This window comes from Pecten maximus, chromosome 5, assembly GCF_902652985.1.
Source record: "Pecten maximus chromosome 5, xPecMax1.1, whole genome shotgun sequence".
NCBI lineage: Eukaryota > Metazoa > Mollusca > Bivalvia > Pectinida > Pectinidae > Pecten > Pecten maximus.
The window spans coordinates 25,977,642-26,005,294 of NC_047019.1; the positions used below are offsets into that span (position 1 = coordinate 25,977,642).

General features: G+C 34.5%; 2 protein-coding genes across 4 annotated transcripts; both read right to left on the bottom strand.

The window, feature by feature from the left end:
* On the bottom strand, positions 1-12,538 carry LOC117327673 (serine/threonine-protein phosphatase 6 regulatory ankyrin repeat subunit B-like). Of its 2 annotated transcripts, none has more exons than XM_033884752.1 (4): positions 11,687-12,538; positions 10,953-11,027; positions 10,584-10,652; positions 1-10,358 (listed from the first exon to the last, which is right to left on the bottom strand). In XM_033884752.1, the coding sequence occupies exon 4, from the start codon at positions 9,028-9,030 to the stop codon at positions 6,082-6,084; it is 2,949 nt and encodes a 982-aa protein (XP_033740643.1). In that variant the 5' UTR covers positions 9,031-10,358; positions 10,584-10,652; positions 10,953-11,027; positions 11,687-12,538; the 3' UTR covers positions 1-6,081. The 2 variants fall into 2 exon arrangements, with proteins under 2 accessions (XP_033740643.1, XP_033740644.1); XM_033884753.1 differs by having other exon boundaries at positions 9,033-10,358.
* A 7,763-nt stretch (positions 12,539-20,301) lies between these two features.
* Positions 20,302-24,778, bottom strand: LOC117327674 (baculoviral IAP repeat-containing protein 8-like). Of its 2 annotated transcripts, none has more exons than XM_033884755.1 (5): positions 24,239-24,778; positions 23,571-23,688; positions 22,673-22,789; positions 22,353-22,478; positions 20,302-21,783 (listed from the first exon to the last, which is right to left on the bottom strand). In XM_033884755.1, the coding sequence occupies exons 1-5, from the start codon at positions 24,563-24,565 to the stop codon at positions 21,578-21,580; spliced, it is 894 nt and encodes a 297-aa protein (XP_033740646.1). In that variant the 5' UTR covers positions 24,566-24,778; the 3' UTR covers positions 20,302-21,577. The 2 variants fall into 2 exon arrangements, with proteins under 2 accessions (XP_033740646.1, XP_033740645.1); XM_033884754.1 differs by having other exon boundaries at positions 22,673-22,792; positions 24,239-24,776.
* Positions 24,779-27,653: the final 2,875 nt, after the last annotated feature.

The following is a 27,653-nucleotide window of genomic DNA, read 5'->3' on the forward strand; positions in this document are numbered from 1 at the left end:
CTTTATGTAGGCTAGAAACATATCTTACCGTTTTTTCCCTACAATGCTGTGTGAATTTGATTCTTTTGACTCTGAAATCCTACACGCACCATATAGTATATTAAAAATAAAGGTATTTCTCCTTTCAACCTCGATTAGAAGTATACTTCGAATTCTGAACTACAGATATATTTAAAAACAATGGAAGAAGGAAAGATAATATCATACTATATCAATTTCGCGACAATACAAGCAATTCAAATTTTGACAGACATCAAGACCATCTGATGGATTCACCATTATGTACATGTAAAAGAGGAGAGGAACCTCATATCACTATTATTTTAATGTTATTTATATGATAACATCCGCAGCACTTTACTCTAAATTTTCATTGTTAATGTTCACTATGATATTTATGAAATCTTTGGTTGATTGGTGGGCATCCGGACTGAATCTAGCACAACTGGGTGGAAGGCTAGCGGAGATACTAGAAGTCCTTGTGTTGATGGATTGAAGACTTGATACCATTCCAACAGCTACATGTAATGTACATGTATCTTTGCAATGTTATCATTTATATGTAATGATATTTATTTTAGGATATGCATACTGTAAACTTAAATTAAGTTATTATCTCCCTTTAACTAGTAACATATTATCAGTACAAATATGACATCTCTATATTGACCAGTCTATATCATATGTTCTTATTTATCTGCTTCAATTTGTTCTATTTGTTTCATTTTTAAATCATCTATTTATACACGGAGAAGTTTGATATAAGCTTAGCCTGATATCTTGTCATATGGTATATATTTGTAAAATAAAAATCACAATTGATAAGGTTGTTGGTAAGTTACTCATAGCTATTAATGGATTATTCCTCATATCGTTATTTAACGAGTTACTTGAATTCATTTTTGTTACACAAAAAAAAAACTACAAACATAAATAAACAAACAAAACGGAGTGTACACTAAATTAACCACGACTTTGGTTATGATAAGGGTACACTCCATGACACAAAAAATAGATAGTACTCTACATTAACCACAAAGTTGGTTATGATACGGGTACACTCTATAACACAAAAAACAGATAGTACTCTACATTAACAATAAAGTTGGTTATGATAAGGGTACAATCCATGAGACAAAAACAGATAGTACTCTACATTAACAATAAAGTTGGTTATGATACGGGTACACTCTATAACACAAAAAACAGATAGTACTCTACATTAACATAAAGTTGGTTATGATAAGGGTACAATCCATGAGACAAAAACAGATAGTACTCTACATTAACAATAAAGTTGGTTATTATAAAGGTACACTCTATAACACAAGACATGTATTTCCGTTAATTCTTATAATCTAATGCAATGTTTATAATCACGGTGGAAATACACTTTTAGTGAAGGACTAATATAATCTTTTACCCCTTTTGGGGTGAGATCGAGTGTTTGGGAACTTGACAATCGAGAACAAGAGCACGTCCAAAGAGCACGTATAGCTTGTCTTTTCCCTAGGGTGAGATAAGAAAATCCCTATCCAGGGTAAGAGAATCTTTTCTCTCACACTTCCTTACGCCGCTATACCAGCCAGTAAAATGTGACGTTACAAAAGTCGATGTAAAGTTTACGTTATGTGCTGATAATATATTTCTAAACAATAGAAAAAAGGGGACATTCTAGAAAGAAAAAACAACAATGTACATAACGTAGCAAAAATCATTATATTACGTAACAAATACCATGTACATTACATAGCAAAGATCATGTACCTTACGTAAGAAAGATCATGTACATTACGTAACAAAGATCATGTACCTTACGTAACAAAAAAGAAATTCTATTACGTAACAAATACCATGTACATTACATAGCAAAGATCATGTACATTACGTAACATAGATCATGTACCTTACGTAACAAAAAAACATTCTATTACGTAACAAATACCATGTACATTACATAACAAAGATCCTGTATATTACGTAACATAGACAACATACATGACGTAACATAGATCATGTTCATTACGTAAGAAAGATCGTGTACATTACGTAACAAAGATCATGTACCTTACTTAACAAAGATCATGTACCTTACGTAACATAGATCATGTACATTATTTAACATAGATCGTGTACATTACGTAACATAGATCATGTACATTACGTAACATAGGTCATGTACATTATTTAACAAAGACCATGTACATTACGTAACATAGATCATGTACATTACATAACAAAGATCATGTACCTTACGTAACGAATACCATGTACATTACGTAACAAATACCATGTACATTACGTAACAAAGATCCTGTATATTACGTTGCATAGACAACATACATGACGTTACAAAGATCATGTACATTACGTAACATATATCATGTTCATTACGTAAGAAAGATCGTGTACATTACGTAACATAGATCATGTACCTTACGTAACAAATAACATGTACCTTACGTAACAAAGATCATGTACATTACGTAACATAGATCATGTTCATTCCGTAATATAGATCATGTACATTACGTAACATAGATCATGTACATTACGTAATTTAGATCATGTACATTACGTAACAAAGATCATGTACATTACGTAACAAAGATCATGTACATTACGTTACATAGATCATGTACATTACGTAATATAGATCATGTACATTACGTAACAAAGATCATGTACATTATATACATTACGTAACATAGATCATGTACATTACGTAACATAGATCATGTACATAACGTAACATAGATCATGTACATTACGTAATATAGATCATGTACATAACGTAACAAAGAGCATGTACATTACGTAGCAAAGATCATGTTCATTACGTAACAAAGATCATGTACCTTACGTAACAAAGATCATGTACATTACGTAACATAGATCATGTACCTTACGTAACAAAGATCATGTACATTACGTAACAAAGATCCTGTATATTACGTAATATAGATCATGTACATTACGTAACAAAGATCATGTTCATTACGTAACAAAGATCATGTACCTTACGTAACAAAGATCATGTACATTACGTAACATAGATCATGTACCTTACGTAACAAAGATCATGTACATTACGTAACAAAGATCATGTATATTGCGTAACATAGATCATGTACCTTACGTAACAAAGATCCTGTATATTACGTAATATAGATCATGTACATTACGTTACATAGATCATGTACATTACGTTACATAGATCATGTACATTACGTAACAAAGATCATGTACCTTACGTAACAAAGATCATGTACATTACGTAACATAGATCATGTACATTACGTTACATAGATCATGTATATTACGTAAAATAGATAATGTACATTACGTAACAAAGATCATGTACATTACGTAACAAAGATCATGTACATTGCGTAACAAAGATCATGTACATTACGTAACAAAGCTCATGTACATTACGTAAAATAGATAATGTACATTACGTAACAAAGATCATGTACATTACGTAACACAGATCATGTACATTACGTAACATAGATCATGTACATTACGTTACATAGAACATGTACATTACGTAACATAGATCATGTACCTTACGTAACAAAGATCATGTACATTACGTAACATAGATCATGTACATTACGTAACAAAGATCATGTACATTACGTAACATAGATCACGTACATTACGTTACAAAGATCATGTACATTACGTAATATAGATCATGTACATTACGTAACATAGATCATGTACATTACGTTACATAGATCACGTACATTACGTAATATAGATCATGTACCTTACGTAAAAAAGATCATATACATTACGTAACAAAGATCATGTACATTACGTATAAAACATCATATACCTTATGTTTAAAAGATCATGTATCTTATGTTAACAAAGGCCATGTACATTACGTAACAAATATCATGTACATTACGCAACATAGATAATATACATTACGTAATAAAGACTATGTACATAATTTAATAAAGACCATGTACCTTACGTATAAAAGACCATGCACCTTACGTAACATATATCATGTACCGTACTTAACAAAGATCATGTACCTTACGTAACAAAGATCATGTACCTTACGTAATAAAGACCATGTACCTTACGTAATAAAGACCATGTACCTTACGTATAAAAGACCATGTACCTTACGTATAAAAATCATGTACCTTACTTATAAATGATCATGTACCTTACGTATAAAAGACCATGTACATCACGTATAAAAAAATCTTGTACGTTGTACTTTACGTATAAAAGATCATGCACCTTACGTAACAAAGATAATGTACCTTACGTAACAAGGATCATGTACATCACGTATAAGACCATGTACCTTACAAACGTATTATTTAAAATAAACATTAAGTAATAACTAAAATATTCAACTCGATTACAATTCGAGTATTTCCATGTGTGTTAAGTGAATCATAAAATATACATTATACACTGTACAGTACTCAATATATCTTAATATATAAGGTAAATTAAAAATGATATCAAACAAAAACAACATTTTACAATTGGTATCTATATTTACAGTATATTCAAACACACACAGGTAAATAATAGTATCGTTAATTATGTACAACCAACAGTTTAAGTAAAAATACAAAGAAAAAACGCAGCTACAAACAATTCCATTAAACCTCCATCACACTTGTTGCAAATACATTCAATAACGTCCAGGGAAAATTTGGAGAACGCAGAAAGAATCAGTAATAATTTGTACAGCGTATTAAGAACGCAGTAGAAACCGATAAAGGCGTGAAGGACATGTGCATTCCTGTATAATTGTCCGTTTTGATCATCTTTGCGTTTCTCGAAATTTTCAGGACGCAGTGCAGTCTTTATTAGCTTTGTTTGTCTGTGATGGGGGTTTTAACACAGTACTCCTCTGCAATTGGCTATGAAGAATTAAAATATGTACACATAATATTGCTTAAGGTAAATTACAGTGGCAAGAGTTTCAATAATTCTATTCTTTCTTGAAAATATTAGCAGATAAACCACGCAATACTCACTGTAATTACAGTGCTAGAATTAAATTCCTTTACAAAAAGCTTTTTAAAAATATATGCAATGTACCAATCTTCAAAAGGAATCTTTTAGCTTTCCTAAGCAATTAATAATTGAGGATTTAACTGGGCGATTTCATCCAGTCAGTAATGTATCAATTAAGGATTAGCTTGAATATGTTGTTATGTAGTCGAGTGACGTTGCAAACAGTGACGTTATTTTTCACATTATTGGCTGATAACATACATATTTAAGCATATGAAAATATTTGTTAAATTATTCCTGCGTAACATTCATATTCACTCGACCCTTACCTTCCGAAATACTCGTGAATGGCATCACGGTGAATATACCTGTAAGTTTACCTATCTATAGCTATACGTGTACAGATATTCATGACAAGTCAACGATCATTACGAACAGTTGCAGTCACACCCAGCACGCATGTCCGAATATACAGCATGGAAATCGAGCAGAAGCCCGAATTTCATCACGTCACATCATACCATAGCCAATTATGGACAATAAGCTATACTAGTACTTGTTTCATTATAAACAGATTTTTACACAAAGCTTACATATTGTTTATTAGCTCATCAGATACCTTATTTTTGGTTATCTTCCAATCACAACTATTCAACATAGATGTGACTAAAAAAGAATTTAACACCATTTATCTCTTCTTAAGGTTCATGACCAGACTTCCAGTAAATATTATTTGCCATTGAAATAGTTTGTACAAACACCAGGGTGTTTGCGAGTTTAGCTATGGTTTTACCTGTGTTTCTTTCGTAAGAAGCCCTGGGTTTACAGGTAAAATAAACCTGAACGGAGATTTTATGTTAGAACTGTGGACATGTACCTTAAGAGACTTTTGCCTTTTTCTGAAAATGTTTTGATGTTCTGAGTATATTTAGAATGCAGCTTGATTAAAGTGTCAGCCTTAAAGATCATATTGTATAAATATAGATATCAAAGGGCCGATTTTTTAAAAGTGTAATCAAGATATGCAAAAATAATTTTGACGACAGGTCGAGGAAGTTTAGGAGTTTGAGATTTTATCTAAAGTATTGAAATATTTATTTCGTGTAAATTGTAGGCTACCTCTTTCAGAATTCTATGCATGTCCTCGTTTACAACGGTTTTATCGATATCTTCGGTAAATGTGAGACATCCAGGGTCTGAATTACCCTCACCTAACTGTAGCATAGACATGATCTCTTCGCAGAGTCCTATTGCCTTATGTTTCCTGTTCAAAAGCTTGATTTCGTCTAACATATTTTCTTTACTACATGCGTCAATTGCTGTTTCTCCATCATCATCTTTGCAAATAGGACTCATGCTGAAACTGAGAAATATTTCAATGCGACACAGTCTTTCTAACTTGCAGCAAGCTAAATTTCCTGTCAAACACCGCAAAGTATTATGCAACGGTGAACGACCGAGGCGGTCAACCGTCTTATTGCTACTGCCAGCAGACAGCAGTTTGAGAATACTAAAGATTCTACTGAATGAAACATGGCATGCGGCTATATTCAAAGCAGAACGATCATCCCCATCGTGTCTATCAATCTGGCATACTGGTAGAAATAATTGCAGGAATGCACAAGTTTTCTGGTCTGACCAGTTACCTGCTACACTGTGGTGTAGTACCGTCCTGTTTTCTCTGTCGGGGATGTTAGGATCCGCTCCGTTTTCTAATAATGTCTTGGCAGTGAGCAGCTTTCCCTGGGAAATAGCTTCTGCCAGAGCCGTTGTGTGGTAGGAATCAGGAGTATTGATTTCAACAGTTTTACTTCTAAGAATGGCTGAAACAATATCCATTGTTTCGGAATCATTTCGCTTTGATCTGATACAAATATGTAACGCTGATTCTTTCCTTGTTGATATGTGTCCCCTGGCGCCGTTCGACAAAAGAGAGGAAACGATTGATTCTGGATAATTTTCTCTGCATGCATGAAATAATGGGGAAAGCCCCTCTGAGTCAATATGGTTGATGTCATGTCCAAAAGGCAAGAAAGAAGCCACAAGCTCAGGAAATGCATGGAAATGGCTGGCATTCTGAATGAGAAAATGGAATATTGAATAGCCAAGTTGGTCTACCGTTTTGAAAATAGGAATGTTTGCCTTGTGCATTGCTTGGACGACATCTACGTCTAATCTACTGTGCTTAATCAGCTCCGAAAGCACACCAGTGCACAGTTCTCCTGAAGAGCATTTCAGTATCAATGCGATTGTCCTGCATCGCGACGATGAGTGCTGGATAGATGCGAGCAATGGCGACAAACCAGTGACGTCGGGCTTGTTTGTGGAAACTCCCCAATGCTGGATCAGCGTTTGAGATATTTCATGTACTTCATGATCTGCCATACAACTTGTAATGCAGTGATGGAGTACTCCCATTTCCGATGATAGTATAGGAGTTTGATGTTCTGGCAATGACAAAATAAACTTTACGGTCTTGTATCGTGATTTCTTGGCAGAAAGAGCCGCCATCAGCGGACTTAAAGAACGTGCGTTGCAGATCGAAATCGATACGCGAAAATCATTGACCATAACCTGAGTGAAGTTTAAAACTTCTTCATCTGGTAAAGTAGATTGCATTAAATAATGCAATGCTGTGTTTTTCTCAGCATCTTGAATTGTGAGATCTGGTTCCATATTAAGCAAACGCCAGATTATGTTACTACTGTAAGTAAGAGAAGGGTCTGCTAAGTAGGCCATTATAGCATTTCTCCCGACTTTGTTCTGTCTGTTGATCGTTGTAACATTCTTTGAATGATACTTGCTATATATATCGAGAATCTTTTCTCCGTTTCGTGCATCTGCAAAGCAACAATAGTGTAATAGCGTGTTTTCGTGACTGTCTATATCATCTACCTCTGCATTCCATTGGAGCAAAGCGTTTACAATGTTGAAGTGCGAATGCTTCGCAGCTCTTGCTATAGGCTTACACTTACAACCGTCCCCTGTATTGGGGTTGACACCAATATCTTTAAGAACTGACAAAATTTCCAACATGTCTTCTTCTGGTAATGACATATTGATACAATCGTGTACCAGAGATGTTGGTAGGGCACTCTCTTTTCTTTGTATTTCGAGCAATCGTCTAAGAGTGGTAATTCGATGCCGACCCTTTCCCATGCATAACTGGACAGGGGTGACATCCATAATATCTTTGCAACAGATATTTGGTCCTGCAAGTGTATTTACAAACTTTCGGACCCATAGGTCTGGATGCGATGATATGATGGCCAAATGCAATGCGGTTCTTCCATTAGAATCTGTTTCATCTGTATTTGCATTTAGAAGCAACATCTGTGACAAGATTTTGTGGCTCTTCCCAAGTAAAACAGCTTTTGCCAATGGGGTATTTCCAGATTTATTCTTCTCATTAAGCATGTCGAATTCCACATTTGCTAATGTGGCCAACGTACGAAATTCCAAATCAGGGTCAAGAAAGGATTCAAGAACCTTGTGGCAAGAGTTTTCACATTGACCGTCTGCTGGCAATTTCTCGGTCTGAAGTACTGTTGTTTTAAAAGCATGGTACAAATTATCGTTTATTCCTATTAATAAAAGACAATCAAAGAAGAATTGTTTTCTGTCATAATCAATACTGGGGTTCAGTTTTAACCCCCTCTCTACAAATTCCTCCATTGTTGTATTTACATAGGTTCCTTTGCTTCTACAACACCTAGACAGTTGTTTAATGAACGGGACGTTACACACAAAAGTGTCTTGCGATTCAGCGGCTACTTTTAAGAAATCCCAAAATTTCCATTTGCTGTGTGGAACGTTTGCACCGCATTGCAGTAGAAAATGTACTGTTTCGTGGTCGCCTGCTTCTGCCGCACATTCGAGTGGACACTTGTGCTTTTTTTCAGATGCACTGACACATGCCGTGCAAAAGCTTAAATCAGCTTCATGATTAACGAGTTCCATCAGAACTGCAATATTTCCATGTACTTGACAAGCATCAAGCAAAGTTTGTGATAGAAGTTTTCCCATAATCTCGAGAGAAAATGTGACACGTTCTAGGACTCTTCACCAATGCCTTACACAAACAAAGCAAACGATTCACTGCGCATTTCTTCAGTATTGTGGAGACCACATTACGACGACTTTCTTCATTCTGGGGCATGTTTAGCAGAATTTGAACAAAAAGGACAACAAAATCTTCGCTGTGCCAAATTTTTATATTGTTGTCCCAGATATCATGACTGACCTTTCCAGAAAAAACATCACTCAGAACCTTTTTAGCGAAACGAGTTTGATCGTTTCAGAACGCATCTTAAAATGACAACTTTCTTCTATTTCAGGATTGGTTATGACACAGCGGAGTAAGGCATCAGAGCTCAGAATGTCTAATGCCTGGGTGAAATTTGTTTCTAGTAACAAAATTTGTGCCGCCTGCTCGACTGTATCATTACTGAATTCGAATCCTTTTTGCGTATGAGATATTCTATGAACAAGAATACCTTGTTGGGACAGCTCTTCGCCTAAGTCGGCAAGGTCATTGAGTTCTAAATCTGCCTCGCGAAGTCTGTCCCCTGTGTCCCATTGGCTTGATAGAATTTATGGTTGTCATTGACAAAAGACAAAGGCGACCTTCCATCTTGCCTGAGTAGTAATTCAAAGAAAAGTTTGTAGTCTGCACTCTTTGTAAGAAATCTTAATTCTGCAAGAAAATAATCTATTGGGTAGCGAAAAAAATTTACTCCCTTCGAATAATACTTTTCTTCTGACGTGAAGAGTGCGCATGCTAGAGGAAATTCTAGTGTACATTCTATAGCTAGAATTTCATTTATTTCTCTTTCTAACAAACAAGATTTAGAGACATGTGTTGCTTTTGAACGTCGGTCAAGATGTGACCTCAACATGCTTCCTTTTTTCCGATGGTGACAGTTGAAATTCTCTGATTGATAGATTTACCAGATTCGATAGACCTGCAAGATGTGTTGTGTAAAGAGATGTGATAATGAGGTATCTATTTGAACTCTTTTTGAATATTTCTTCTTCTAGTTTCATAATTGTTCGTTTTGTGGCTTTGTCGATGAGTACATCATGCAATAACACAATTTCGGTTTCACGTGCTTTTTGTTTGAAGCACTTTCTGATATCATTAACACTGTCTAAGATATGAGTTTGGCATTCTGATTTTGACATCAACGAAAATAGTAAGTGTTGGGCAAGTCGTTCTTTCCCATTACCTTTTCGCCCCACTATAACGACCATCTTGTTTTCAATCAAATGTTTCATAGCGGCCCGCGTGCCTTTGGTTTCACAAAAGAATTCTTCTTCTGCTAGACTTGCAGCAAGCTGATCCTTCATCGCGTCTGAAACAAATTTAAACTAAAGTTGATTTCACTGCAATATTTTTTTAAATGATGTCGTTATAAACTATATTATGATTAGTTTGTATATAATGAAGCTTGCTCTAAAAGATGAAGCTCAAATATAATTTTCTGTGTAATACAAACATGTTCAGATGGTATTCTCATATATGAGTTACTTTTAAATAATAATTCGAATCTTTTAAAAGTAATTAAGTTATTATTTACCACCGATTGATTCCACATTCAGATTTCTTTGCAGTAATGGAAGCCGCTCCTCGGTATCAGGGCTAGATCCTACATCAGAAGTAATGTAAATACTGTTTAATAAATACATTAATAGCATGTCGTATATTGGTATTCAAAACAAAAGTAATAGTTGTCTCCATTTAAGTACAGTTTTTTGTGTGTAATTCTTAATCTTGCATAAAATAGCATTTCTCCCAATGTTTGACTACATGTAACTTATCAGCCATTTTCTGTCATTATTACAAACATAACGGCATTTTTAATCACTATCAATGTTAACCAGAAAAATGAAAAAAAAAACGTCTTTACAACCGTCTACTGCTAACGCATTTAAAGCAGGAAAGCTACCTTTATACAGCTCTTCAAGCTTTCTGTGAACATCTAATAGTTCTTGCTGGTGTGTTTTCCATTCGTTGAATAAACCTGTCATTAAAGGGGAATCATTCAAACTAAAAATGTATGTTATTTAGTATTACTGTTAATTGTATTGGCTAATTTCCATTAAAATATAGAACATTTCTTTGATATATACTATAGAAACACTGATTAAGAGGAAAGTTTTTGTTAAATCTAAGAGTGCAAATTGAAAAGTTTTCATATTGACAGTAAAAAACAATATTTACAGTTCTCTGAATGTTTCCGAGATACTTCCATGGGCATTACGCCTTCCGGTCTTCTTTAAGAAAGTGCAGACATTTCAGCTTACAACTTACCTGAAACCATTGTCTTCTTTGGTATAAGTGTTTCTGATAATTATCTCTGCAATATCCATACTATCTCAAAGGGAAAAGGATAAATTTAATTATCATATAAATGCGATCATATAGGTCGCCTTCCTTTGAAATTGATACAAAAATAACTGTCCGTTATATACCCACTAATGCATATAATGGTTAACAAGCAGGACAAAAAAGGAGATGTCTGCATTTCCTTAGATACAAAGATACCAGAAGATGTCGTTAGAGGGGAACATCAAAGAAGCATTCTGAGAAATACTTCAGTGACATGATACTATAATCCGTCCTATCCAAGTACTACCATCTTAATACTATCATGGTGTAACCGAAATAAATCAGACATACCTGTAATTTCTGTCTGCTTAGCAAGGGAGTCTTTCAGATCATCAATTTGTTTCTCAAGATCCACAGATTTTGCTTCCAGCTCGCTTACCCTTGGAGACAACGATGCCTTTGTTAGACGCCGCACTCGCTGAGAATATTTATTAGGTGTATGAATCAGGGTTTCGATCTGCAATATCACTGCTGTAACTTCGTTAACCTTGGATTCGAAATTACTCTTAACGATAGATCCTCTTGGTGAATGTGAGCAATCATTCCGAAATTTACGAAGTTTTTCTATGCATGACATCAAACAGTTTGACTCAGAATTTGGTGAGGAGGACCAAGACTTGTTTGGTGCGATTTGTTTTGGAATCGCAAATCTAGCAACTTTATACATTGCAGAGAAATCTAATTGTTCGTACCGCACTGTTTCTTCACCTTTCGGAAATAAAAGCATATCCTCACTAGTATAACGCTGCACCCTTTGTCTTAATGTATCACTGGTACAAATAATGTTATGCAAATCAGCATCTGTGGGCCCCTTGGGATTCTTCTTCCGAATAATCTCGCGCATAACATCCTGGCAAATATTTGTTGACAAAAGAAACAGTTTTGCAAAATTTGAGCTTTCTACGTTCAGTGAACTATTGCTACTGTTACCATCACTACCCTCCGACCAAGAACGATAATACACTTTGGCAACTTGTGCTTTGATGTTTTGATCTTCTTTTGCATCACTAGTGTCCACCACAATAGAGTTTGCCTCAATTGGTGTCCTTAAAGTATGGGACTCTCCATATTGAGGTTGATTCTTTGATTCTTTGCCGTCTTCGACATAATCCTCTTGGGGGTACTTTGCCGCCATACCTGATATATGTCGATGCCTGTAAAGGAAACTATTAAAGTGAACTATAGAAGCGCACGACGTAAAGCGAGATTTAGCTTTATGTCTCGTTTTACCAGTTGTAATATTAAAGTTACTTCTCTTAAACGGCCATTCTTTTAACATCCATTGCCTTTAGGAGCTTTTCAGAAGTTATCATCAAAAGTCTATTGAACGTGTCATGAAAAATGAAATTATCTGCACACACTCTATCACAGGTGGGTATGATGACAGCTGATATATCGGCCATCGTGGTACGAATGTCAAATGATAAACCTGCAGGGAAGGCTAGGCCAGCCTATTGTAACTGTATAATATTGGTGGTACGATACATGTTTCTACTGAATATACTGTTTATATATATATATTTAGTTAATTCCAGCATTTTAAACCCGACACCGACGATGACGGCTGATAAATGTTTACACACGCTGACGACGTTGTAAGAGTCGACAGAAGATTACTGAAAGCTTTGTACAAACTCTATCAAACATACCGATATATGAGAGAAACCGTTATTCTGTCATACTCGTAAAATATATGCTACCACTCCGTATCCTTATATGATGCACATAGTATTGCACATAGAGCATATAGTAATAGTATTGCACACAGAACACAAAGTATTGCTCACAAGACACATATTATTGCTCAAAAAACACATAGTATTACTCACGGAACACATAGCATTGCACACCGTACACATAGCACTGCTCACAGAATACATAGTATTGCTCACATAAGACATACATGTAGTATTGCACATAATACACATAACATTGCTTAAAGAACACACAGTATTGCATACAGAACGCATAGCATTGCACACAGAGCATATAGCATTACTATAAGAACACATAACATTACTGTCAGAACACAGTATTGCTCATAGAACATGTAGTATTGCTCATATAACATGTAGTACTATTTACAGAACACATAGCATTACTCGCAGAACGTATAGTATTGCTCACAAAACACAAAGTATTGCTCATAGAACACATAACATTACTCTCAGAACACAAAGTATTGCTCATGGAACATGTAATACTATTCACAGAACACTTAGTACTGTTCGCAGAACACATAGTATTGCTCGCAGAACACATAGTATTAGTAACAGAACGTATAGTATTGCTCTTAGAACACATAGTATTACTCACAGAACGTATAGTATTGCTCGCAGAACGTATAGTATTGCTCGCAGAACATATAGTATTGCTCATAGAACACATACAATTACTTGGGAGCCTGAAGTTGGTTCCGAGTTCCGTGTTCCGAGTTCCGTTTAAGTAAACGGAACTAGGAACCAGTTCCGTGTTCCGTTTAAGTAAAACGGAACTGGGAACCAGTTCCGAGTTCCGTTTAAGAAAAAACTGAAATACTATGAATTAGCTTTATTGATTAAGGTCCCAGTTCCGAGTTCCGTTTAAGATAAACGGAACTCGGAACCAGTTCCGAGTTCCGTTTAAGAAAAACTGGAATACTATGTATTAGCTTTATTGGTTTTGGTCCCAGTTCCGAGTTCCGTTTAAGAAAAACTGAAATACTATGTATTAGCTTTATTGGTTTTGGTCCCAGTTCCTAGTTCCGTTTAAGATAAACGGAACTAAGAACCAGTTCCGAGTTCCGTTTAAGTAAAACGGAACTTGGAACCAGTTCCGAGTTCCGTTTTAGCTAAACGGAACTAGGAACCAGTTCCGAGTTCCGTTTAGAAAATATTCTATATACTTTATCTCAATATGAGACCAGAATCTGAAGAAGAAAAACTACATGTGTCAAATGGGTGCAAAGTTATTTATCATTCACGTATGAATTTTAAGGGACTTGGTCCTAGTTTTCAGTTCCGTTGAAGAAAAACGAAACTAGAAACCAGTTCCGAGTTCCGTTTAAGGATAACAACACGACTGGTGTTGTAAAATTACGAGAAATTGTTGTGTTGTAACCTCCAAGAGAGAATGTTACAACGCAGTTTTCGTTCATGGTACATTCCTTTTTACCCTTTCGTAAATTACAAGTAGTTTGTTAAAGCAGCTTTCTAGATAATGCGAAATGTGGGTCCATGGAGGGAGATATGAGTTTTTATTTGTAGTTAATGTATCTATATGTGTGAAGTTAAAGTACACAAACAAAGCAATAACTGCAAAGTATATTTCATACACCATTTTGTTTTTCAATATGGCTTCTACTGTTGAGGTGAAATGTCTATATGACGACTGGGAAAAAATCTGTAATTGGTATTACTGAAGTTTTATTCAACACAAATAAGAAAATACAATTTCATTGAATAATATTGAACAGTTCTTTCATTGGCACCTGGAAACATAGAAATACGCGGGGTAGCAGGAAACTTCTAAGGAGCTGTTGCCAAAGGCCTTCCTTGTTATTCGCTGTCAATGATTAGACTAATTGATTAGATTAAATCTACAATTTGTGATATCACTAATTCGAATATATGGTATCATTAAATGATTTAACGATATCATGAATTCTAATATATGATATCATTTAATGAATAAATTACATCAACAATTCGTATTGATATCACTTTATTCCTTGAATTAATGATATCAATAATGGAATTATTCATATAAATAAATCGAATAAATGATAACCATTAATTATGTCGCCCCCGTAAGTTTCGGAGAGACATATTGCTTTGTTCCCGCGAGGAGGGGATGCTTGGGATTGCATTTGAGTTTTGTAAGTCAGAGCTCACATGATCTGCTACTGAAAATATTAAATTTATTCATACGTTTGTTTCCGTGCGATAACTTGTATTCTTGTTAACAAATTGTCTCCATTTAAAAAAATAAATTGTATTTATTTTGTTTTTCAAGATTTTCAGCATAGTCAAACACAAAAATATAACCCATATACGCTTATCTTAAACGGAACTCGGAACTGGGACCAAAACCCGTAAACCTTATACATAATTGTTCCGTTTATCTTAAACGGAACTCGGGACTGGACCAAAACCAATAAAGCTTATACATAGTATTTCAGTTTTTCTTAAACGGAACTCGGAACTGGGACCAAAACCAATCAAGTTAATACATAGTATTTCAGTTTTTCTTAAACGGAACTCGGAACTGGGACCAAAACCTAATAAAGCTAATACATAGTATTCTAGTTTTTCTTAAACGGAACTCGGAACTGGTCGAGTTATCTTAAACGGAACTCGGAACTGGACCAAAACCAATCAAGCTAATACATAGTATTTCAGTTTTTCTTAAACGGAACTCGGAACTGGACCAAAACCAATAAAGCTAATACATAGTATTTCAGTTTTTCTTCAATGGAACTCGGAACTGGACCAAAACCAATAAAGCTAATACATAGTATTTCAGTTTTTCTTAAACGGAACTCGGAACTGGTTCCTAGTTCCGTTTTTCTTAAACGGAACTCGGAACTGGTTCCTAGTTCCGTTTTACTTAAACGAAACTCGGAACTCGGAACTCGGAGCCAACTTCAGGCTGCCCAATTACTTACAGTACACATACCCTGTATCATTGAACATTATATACATAGTGTTGAATAAAGTACAGGTAGTATTGCTCACTAAACACGATATTGCTCAAACAATGTACAGCTATGCTTCTTAAAATCTTTACATGAAAGAATTCGCCAGGGTAGGGCTAACCTAGCGTGTAATTTATTTATTACAGATAAAATCTTATCCTGAAACTATTGTTAACCTCTTATGCAGCAGTATGCGTGCGTTATGTTTGGCTGCACAATTTTGTACACATCAAATTGACGGTCTATTTATAAACACGCCAAAACATGTATAGTCAATTTTGGGAAGACATTTTGTTTACAGAGGTGGAAATAAGAATTAAAATGTCAGACAGGTAAACAGAATAAAGAAAGCTTTCTAATGTTTAAGACCGGTACCATGAATATACTTCTTTATTCAGACACAGATGACTATTGTATCTCTTAAATTGAATGAAATTTCAGGTTTTCTCATTTATTTGGTGTTTCTGAACTTCGACTAGACGAACTAATCATATACAGAACTAATAATAGCTACAAAATGATTGCCTAGTCAAAGTGGAGCAAGTCATTGTAATATTATGGTTTCCTCCTTTGTTGATTAGAATTGATAATCCTTTTGTCTATACATTGGATTGGCTATGTTTGGAAATATTTCTGGGGACCTAAAGATGGATATTCTTAGGTCCCAAATGCAAAAACGACATAATCTTATCAGAGAAGAAATAAAATTATTTTGACTTAATACCTTTTGTTATAAATGCATTGCTTGAAATTGTCTGAATGGAGCAAGATAAGCTTTCATATTCGAAAAATAATCCAACATGAAATAAACAATTGCTATCATTCATTCCATTCCCAAGGATGAAGCAAGCACACACGGCTATCGCATGTAATGAAACCAACGTATCCGGTAAGTGTTTAAGCCGAGGTCAAGTTGACTCTTTTTTTTTTATAAATCTGCGTGTGCGTCTGGCACTCATTAGTGAGGTGATGTATAAAACATCGGTGAAGTGATTAGACATACATGTAAAGTGAGTTATAAGGATTGACAGACAAACAATGTTAGATATACATGTATAGTGAGTTTCAATGATTGACAGACACACAATGTTAGATATACATGTAAAGTGAGTTTGTAGGATTGACAGACACACAATGTTAGATATACATGTAAAGTGACTTTCAATTATACATGTAAAGTGAGTTTGTAGGATTGACAGACACACAATGTTAGATATACATGTAAAGTGAGTTACAAGGATTGACAGACACACAATGTTAGATATACATGTAAAGTGAGTTTGTAGGATTGACAGACACACAATGTTAGATATACATGTAAAGTGACTTTCAATGATACATGTAAAGTGAGTTTGTAGGATTGACAGACACACAATGTTAGATATACATGTAAAGTGAGTTACAAGGATTGACAGACACACAATGTTAGATATACATGTAAAGTGAGTTTGTAGGATTGACAGACAAACAATGTTAGATATACATGTATAGTGAGTTTCAATGATTGACAGACACACAATGTTAGATATACATATAAAGTGAGTTTGTAGGATTGACAGACACACAATGTTAGATATACATGTATAGTGAGATTCAAGGATTCACATATACACAATGTTAGATATACATGTAAAGTGAGTGACAAGTATTGACAGACACACAATGTTAGATATACATGTATAGTGAGTTTCAATTATTGACAGACACACAATGTTAGATATACATGTAAAGTGAGTTTCAATGATTGACAGACACACAATGTTAGATATACATGTAAAGTGAGTTTCAATTATTGACAGACACACAATGTTAGATGCATTGCATTGCAGTCCTATATACATACCTTTTACAGCATCCGGGTTGCTACCTTATTTCTCCATTTTAGATCATTTAAGCCAATAGATGAGCTGTACCTAAAATTGTGGCAGATACATAGCAGGAATTCGCTTGACCAAACCTGGGAGCAGGTTGACGGGTGTTTGTAATTTTAGGAGGCGTATCCGGAATATGGCTTCCAAGAATAACTAAGTGAACTTTCAACTTTGTCCTATTTGTCGACCAGGCATTGCAGGTGTATTAACAAAGATAGGTAGTATATGTGATAACTTGGAGCTCATGGTACAGTAGACTATTCTTTTTTGTTAACTGACAGTTACAACTGGCACAAATGATAAAATTCTGTATCTTAGTTATTTACACACTTTCTATTCAAATTGGTTAAGTGCCATCTATATATGAGAATAACGTTAAATTTAAACACGAAGAAATTACTACAAATTTGCATACAACTAGTAATATGATATACAAAAATGTTTGTTTTGACAAGTAGTCTTAATATCACCAATATTTTGCTAACAGTTGTTTCTATAGAGATAGTGAGTGGTAAGTCAGTCGTAGCATGGAAACATTCTAGGTCACACAAATAATCATACCTTTAAAACAGCCAAGCTGTTATGCTCTGTTGTTTTGACGGTCGGTGAATAACCTTACACAAATACTGCATAAAGTGGGGATTTAAAACAATAAAAAAGATACTTCTATATCATACCTTTCAGACATCTTACAAAATGTTAAAATGTGGAGCGTCGGGGTTTTTTCAGCAGCATCTTTACATCAAACTCAGTGGTTGAATAATTTTTCCTAAAGTAGTTTCCTTGTGATGTTCTGTTCAGAGTTCTTTATAGTGTTTAATAAGAGTTCATTGCATTTTTGATGTTTGAAATGCCTTCTCATATGCCATATTTGAGTGATATTCATTCACATCGTTACTTGCATTTCATTGTTAAAACAGAAACAGTGTAAAAGTAAAGTCTGGTCAAACAATGCTCTTATTGTGTGCATTAGACACTTCTGGCCAAAGGGACATTGTTATTTGTGCAATACATGTGATACAAATAAGCTTACTATGTCCCACTGAAACATGCATATTTCGCAAGTTTTGCTGAAATTAACAAACAGCTTAGTAGATTAAATGTCAGCAACAAGGCCCATGGTTAGCCATGATACATATTAAAATTACCCGTAGTAGAGATTCGTAGGATTGTGAAATATAACTTGATTTGCTATTTAAATGATCCTTAGGTAACGTAACCCTATGAGAATGCCTATGATTTACATAACTCGTGATATAAACAATTAATAATATCTTACGATGATGATTCATCATTAAAACCTCCTCGTCACACCTGCTTCCCTTCTACCACATTTGTGGATTTAAAGAGTCGGCCTTTTTCTTTGAAGATCGAGCCTATAAAAGTGCACATTCTTCCAAACAAATCTATGAGCCAATGAAAAGACATTGGGAATTTTTAGGGGTTCAATGGCCCAAACAACAGTTTCAGTTATATGAGGGACCATCTTTGCTAGCCAAGGTCTCTGATAACGTTACATTCCACGAACATTTGGCTGATATAGTCGTGTTTAAACCGCCGCGCCCTAGATCCCAGGGCAGCCAATCAAATTACGCTTAACATTCAGGCTTGGTTTCGCAGTGAACAAAAATTGCGGCGCCCAGTACAGAGCTACCTTGTTGACTATGTCATGGTATTTTACCTAAATACAGAGAAGTACATTAGTTTGGAAAGATCCACAGTGTTTGATCAATTGGTACGAGTTATTGATCACATAGCTCATCAAAGTGACACAAGCCCCCATGTGAGTTTGTAAACATCACCGATAAAGTACAACGGTAACGCTCGTTTTGATTGATCGAAAACTTCATGCGTAAAGGATGATAATTTCGAATCTCTGCTAGAGCCATAACTGACGACTGTATCTGCCAAGGGTTCGTGGAGATAGGAGAGGACGAGGAAATGCACATCGTGAGTACCTAGACCTGTGAGTGACTGAGTGTCCAAGACTTTTAAATGATCTCGGAGTTACATGTGTTTTACCCATGTAATGAAGATTTATATACCCGATTTCCATATAAGCATACCGTGTCCTTAGTAAATAACTAGCCTCATACATTGTACATTGTGGTGGGTACAAAGAAGTCCTTAGTTTCAAAGTTCTAATGCTTTGTACTAGGCTTTGGCAGGTGCTGAACTTGAACATCTCCCGGGAATACAGATATTTGTTGTCTATATAGAACGACAATAATCCATCATATTTCTCTATCACGTACGTTTCTGAAACCATATATCAAATGTTATGACAAAAATATGTCACTTGACAGCCGTGTTTTAAATTTGTTATACATCAAAAGGATTCAGTAAAAACAGAACTACAGTTTTGTTCAGCTGATATGAATTTTATTTTTAATTTTTTTTATATATCATTCAAAAGCTTTCTTTCTCTTTCTTTGCAACCAATAGCATCTCCTCCTCTAAGTGGGGTTAGTATTTATCAAACTCCTGCCTATATTTAGGGAGAATCTCGACCAATCAAACATGGACCAATTCTACCATGTTCCTTTGTCTAAAGAATTTATTATTACACGATAACACCTCCAGGCGTCAATATCTGAAGAACATGTAATTATTTTACTGATTTCGACAAGGACAAGTTACGATCAGGCGTATGCCACTGTCTGTTACCACCATTTCAATGTGTAAGGACACGTGCAATAATTTATTTCTTGATATTACCTGTGTTAGAAGTAAAGATAATATATAAACACACATGTTTTCGCCAGAACAACATACTGTAATTAAAAATCAGAAACAAATATATAATTTTTAGACCTTGTTATAATCCACATTATATGTAACTTCATTGTGATTAGATTTGAGTAAGGTTAGATTGGATAAGCATTTGGTTAACTCTCGGAACTCTCCACCATATAGTAGTATATCTGTAACCTTTCTTACTGGCTTTCCCTCCTGTATTTGAACATGAATATTATCATTTTCCAAAACTGTTACAATCTCAGTTTCATCATACTGTTAAATAGTCTTTAACGCAGTCCATCCTACATGACGATATTATATTCAACACAATAATGGAAAAAGGAATTTCCAAGAAGGAATTTTTTTTACATATATTTGATTGTCTACTATATCGATAACCATCAAATGACATGTTGCGGGGCGAGATAAATGGACTAACAACGTTTACACCACTTACTTTTACATAAATCAATCACTTTTAGAATGCAAAAGTGATATTTCGTGTTTATGAAGGCGGTTTATTTTTCAAGAAAACGCCGATACTTACGATTTACAACTGCCATGCTTACCTTAGTATCAGTCAGTTGTGGTGTAATCAATATCTATATTTTAGAAAATCTTACACTTCTATAAGCGACTATTTTTTTTTTAAATGAATGCGTCCATATTTCCGATTTCTCATTTACGCAATTTATACTTTTTTCTTATGTTTTGAATGGAATATTTAAAGCAGAGATCATGTGTTTTATCAAAGTTCCTGAACAAATATTGAGATTATATGCTTCAGATACACCTAGCACAGAAAACCAAATGACCAGAATGTGAGTCCTCTGATCATTTTCGTGTTTTGACCATTTATGTCATTTCCTCTAATCAATGTTATTTCCGTACGGTACCTTACTGTTCGTCATCTGTGATAGGAACACGTGTTTCGATTTTTCCTTTGCACAACATACACTGCACGGTGTTCTGACTACAATCAGAACAACAAACAAGATGGCCGCAGGGTATAAATGCGATATCAGCGTGTTTAGCTCGACACACCTTACACTTCAGTTGGTCCTTCATTTCTTGGTTTTCTTTCTTCATTGAATTCAAAATTTCTGTTCCAAAGAAATGTGTTTTGAAAATATTACTACAACATTTATACTAAAAGCACTTAAATATTAATCCAATTTATGTTCAATAGGAATTTGTTAATCATTAATGTAACATTTATACTATGGACTCTTTGATATCAAGAATAAAGCCGATTTCCTGTACATGCAATAATTTTTTTTTTTTTTTTGTTGAGCTTTTGAGCTTTTGTCTACATTTTTGTATATTAGCCTTTCGGCGATAGTGCTTTACAATACATTGCATTAAATAATTATTACCACACTCCCTGTTAAGGCTTACGACACTGTATGATACCAAACTCCACCAAATACATCTAAATTTAACATTATTAAAAAATGATCGCCATGATATTAAAAGAACAATATTTTGCGATACATCTTGTGAACTACAATTGTTAAAGGATTGCAAATTGGATTTGTTCATTAAAAAAAAATTCAGCTTCTGTACACTTTAACATTTAAACCTGAACAATTCTGTCCAGCTTCTTAAAAAAGATGAGTGATAGTCGAACTGTGATGTGCTGACGGCATGTATTTCCAACATTTTCACTCACCCTGTGACGTTGTGACCATTCCTCTGCAAGCCCCAATTCTTATCACGCTGTTTGGATCATGTCCTCCATATGCTTCTGTCTGGATTCCGTTACTGTTTTTCTCTTGATCACCCGACATGGCGGTTGCTAGAATAAAATCAAAATTAATTATAAGTTGATATATATGTAGGTAGACACAACCATGTTAGCTGGTAGTGATATAGGTAGAGCCATCTTATATGTTGCAAGATAGAAATAGCCAATGGCCTTTATTGATCGTAAATATTTGATCTTATACTATACTACATAAAATTACTCAGAAACTTATAAAAACTACCCACCCTGTGTTTCCATTTCCCTAAAAGCTCCAACTTTTATCATACTGTTTGGATCATGTCCTCCAAAGGCTTTTCTACTCAAATCGTGCGTCTCTTTTACTTCATCCTGAGTCAAGGCGCCTTCTAGAACAAACATAAAGTCATCTTAGTGGATATGTCCATAAAAATTGAACAATCTAAGCGGAAAACAACATACCGGTACATATAGTTAGAACAATTTTAGTGGGTAGGAATATATATACCTATAAGAAAAACAATCTTAGTGAGTAAGTATATACATATAGTTAGAACAATCTTAGTGGGTAAGTATATACCTAAAGGTAGACCAATCTTAGTGAGTATATACCTAAAGGTAAAACAATCTTAGTGAGACAGTCTATATAGTATATACATATAGGTAAAACAATCTTAGTCGGTTAGGCTATAAATAGGACTGATATTAAGCGTATCATTATATCATCGAAGAAGGCAATTTACAAGGTTTTCATCATCCTTCAAAAACCTGACACTTTGAATAACAGGACGTACATCTACAATTGTAGTTTAAAATTCCATACAAAAAATATACGACCGTCAATTTACAATGTTTAACAATGCTATCGACATTTTGTTAACACGAGTCACAAATACAAGATGTTAAGAGTAGACTTCAAAGTTAAAATGAAAATAGTAATATTGTATAGGTAAAACCATGGATGATAGTTACATTTTTATAGCTTAAGGACAGTTTGGTAGATAAAACCATCCTAGATGGTAAAACTACCTATTACATGCATTTCTTTACTACCGTACAGTATCATACTTTCCTACACTACACTACGATTGCAGTTTTTAGGTAAAACATTGAGCCGGATTAAAAAGAAATATGGCAAGTTAGCTATTCCTATTAACATTAGCATACCTGGATTAAGAAGAATTTCAGTCGGTTTGTTTTTAACTTTGTTTTCTCCCTTCTCGTCACGAACTTGATTTTCTGGTATGTTTAAACTGGGGAACTGAACAAACTGGTCATTTCCGTGCTGCAATGCAAAATGCACAAGACATAAACATAATCAGATCATTTCCCTGCTTTGATGGAGAGTAACAGAATCAGATAAAATTTTATAATTTGCATTCACAAATACAGAAACAAAATGATAATAAAATATAAAGGATCATGTACGAATTTGGACCTTTTTGATACACAGACTTTATAAATTGGATTTAATCAAGGTATTGAAGCTTCAAGGCTTCCTTATTGTATTATACAACTCTTGTTTTCAACCACAACAACCAGGAAACATAAGAACACAAACGCTTGCGAATAGTAACTTCGAATAGTTTATATCAAAGATACATCTAGAAATATCAAATTTTCTTCAAAACTAAGCTGTTTAGTTGCCACCTAAACATAACATTTCGCTATTTCTTTCTCATTCCAAAGGGTTACTAGTAAATGATACATATCTAAATGTAAATCATCCTAACAGGTTTGAAATCACAAATATCCTAATCCATCAAAAGTCATATTCATTATAACCTTATCTGTGTTCTTTTATGAGTGATAATATACAGAAATTGACCACCCACCTCTCCCTCTCCACTTCTCGGGTGTTTAACATTTGGCCCGTCCGTATTGTGGCGGAGTTTGTCATCCGTAAAGTGGTGGAGTTTGTCATCCGTATTGTGGTGGAGTTTGCCATCCGTATTGTGGCGGAGTTTGTCATCCGTATTGTGGCGGAGTTTGTCATCCGTGTTGTGGTGGAGTTTGTCATCCGTGTTGTGGTGGAGTTTGTCATCCGTATTGTGGCGGAGTTTACCGGCTGCCTCTGGCATGTTCTGTTCCAGACTTCCTGTCTTCTTGCCATCACTTTCATGTTGATATATATTATTTTGCAAATTTGAAAAAAAAGACATGTTGAAGAATTCAACACGAGAAAATGTTATATGAATGTTATACAAAAAAGCGATAAATGTTATGTCTATGGACGAGGAGCACTAGGCCTTACGAGCTGGATCAAAGGAGTACACCATTCTAAAGTTCCATATTTGAGTTTGCGCAGTGTTTGCCATATTTGTATGCCGTTTTCCATTTCGTCTGTCTAACGGTCAGTTATCTACAAAACAAACACCAATTTATTAGGAGAAATTCCTGAATTATGTAAAGATTTAGAGTCGTTAAATATTACTTCTGGTGATATAAATATATTTCAATGCACTAAATGTCTCAATTTTAATGACAACGGACATTTGCGATTTGACTAACATTGCGCAGTTCCGAGTATATCTGAAGTTTTATGCTATCAAGTGAATTGGTGCCAGACTTTCATGTTGAACAATGTGCAGACAGGGAAGAGAAATTTGGCCTCTATTGGTACACGTCTCCCTGCCTTTAAGTAGCTGTGTTAGGTGCCCTTGTAAAAAGGCTGACTACACTAACAAGAAAGTATGATATCCCAGCAGGTTTGTTGACATGTCAGATGACAATATTGAAACACCACTAGAATCATGTTGTTGGGAAATGCAAATATTGAAATTACATTGCAATGTAAAAAAGAATCTGGAAATAAGAAATAAGTGAGATTCTTTGCAAATTATGTATGACCATATCAACCAAATCGAATACGTATAAGTGTCGCTACTTTCGATCTACTTTTGGCTGCAATTCATTTTGAAAAGAAAACAAATATTATACACGTTGTAATCACCCTAACACTTGTAATGTCATATAAGGAATCATTCAAATGACAAACTGAAACAATAAATAGGGACGAATCCTTAGCACTTAAAATAGTATTATTGATATAGTACCAAGTTTTTTCCATATTGTATCTCTTGTTTAACACTTTCAATCCAAGGTAATCATTGGCATTATGCTTCATTTCTACAATCCTGAACGTGGGGGGAAATGAGTTTTGGCGGAAACGAAATCTACATAAAAATGGGAGACATATATACAAAAAGACAATGGCGTTGGTAATAAAAACAAAGGCGGCTACTCTGTAAGACAGCAAGAAGTGTCAGTGACTGTGTCTTTACATTTCATTGTTCAACCAAGTGCGCACAAAGACAGTAAGAAAGTAATGGAATAATTATGTTCCCTTAGGAAAACACTCTTCTTGTTAATATGAAAAACGTATGTATGACTTTAGGGCTGAAACTTACACGAACCGAATGAAGGACTGTACATATGGACAAAGAAAATTGTAAGGGCTCATAACATATTGGTTTCCTTCGTAGCTTAAACTAGACGTTTAACTTATAATCCTACAAATAATACGGACATTATCTTATTACCATTGCCAATTAAAGCAATATTCAATTCAAGACCAATATAGAATCATCTGAAAGCTAGAAGGTATAACTTATCATGTCTTAGGAATTCTTCTCGTAAGGTTTTACTGTCCTTCCCTACGAGACTTTTCTATATTGTCATCGGGCAAGTCGACGTCTCTGCACATGTTCTAGCACTGAACTGACTTTTTATGTATTTATCATTACTATGTTTGGTCGTGTTAACAGAACATTTAATGAATTTGGATTTTACTTTTGGTCCTTATGACAATACGAAATGTTTTCTGGACGGACATCTTAAATAAATAATCATTATCTAAATGTCTCCGAGTCTGAAAACAATAACTTTATCAGGTTTTATTTCTTTCTAAGTGTTTTTCGGTCAGCTTATAAAGGGACCAACCAACCAATTGTTTTCCCATAGACTTTAGTGGTAACATTTTGGAGTATTTAATTCAAATTCTTGAATTCAATATGACAAGTATGGTTTATAACAGAAGTTTAGGGTCTGATATAACACCTAATCAAAACAAAAAAGTTGTGTCCTTCATCTCAAATTTTCTCCATGGTAGCCCTTTTTAAAAATGGGTGAATTTCGTAGTAAAAATTCTCAAAAACCTTAAATGTTTATCTGTTAATTATTATTACCTGAACTTTTGGGAAAAAAATCAATCGGAATTACGAAATTTATATCAACATTTCTTATTGATAGTTGCTTATTAGGCAACATATCTATTTTCTCACTTCATAACATAAAGACCAATTAATGCTGCCAGACATTTTATCCTTGGCTCAACTTTCTACACACAGGGGCTGCTTCAAAAATATATTTTTTCAATTGGTTGGTAGTTCCCTATAATAATGAGTCTTTCGAAATATGCTACTCTAATGCATGTCACTTTTATAACGTGAATATAACCTCAATAAATTGCCCATCAAATGTCGAAGAACAAGATTGACCCCACGAGATTAGTTCATAATAAGACCAATCAGTCAAATCTAGAAAATAAATCATTAAATTCATGTAGAACAAACCCTGTTTAGTTATTTGTATTCAGATAATTTGTATTACATTTTGTATTTAAGTGTTTTATGGTGTTAGTCAGGCTTTGTAAACCTAGACTATTATCATTTCTATTCTAGTGTTAAAATGTACCTCATAATTATGTAAGTACAAATTAGTCAGGGTCATGTGTCCTTATTAGTGTAGGATGACTCTAAAATACATAGACATTTATCTCGGATATTTTGACTTATTGAAATATCGCCTCTTGAGGAATAACGAGCGTAGCTTTGTGACCCTATCATTATGATAGGGTAGTTAAGCAATCACAGTGATGTTACAGTGACAAGGGATTATCCTCGTCCCCGATCAATGAGTTGTCCTCTCGATTCAGATTCTCTTATTTCTTTGTGTTTTTCAACACAGCAGAGAGAAGAAATTACAAAACAGTACAATGCAATATAGTATGACACAATACACAATTTTAAAATTACATGTCCATTACGCTTAATAGTCTAGCATACGCATATATGTATACGTACACTTTAGTATTACTATATATTGTCTTGAGAAGGGGACAGTTATACGATTGATTAAAAGGAGGCTAGAAAATCTTTCTTTTTTTCGATTTTTTTTTATTATTATTATTTTCGTCGGGAAATAAAGTTTGAAGTTACGTTACACAAATTAATTTGTATGACAAAAGAA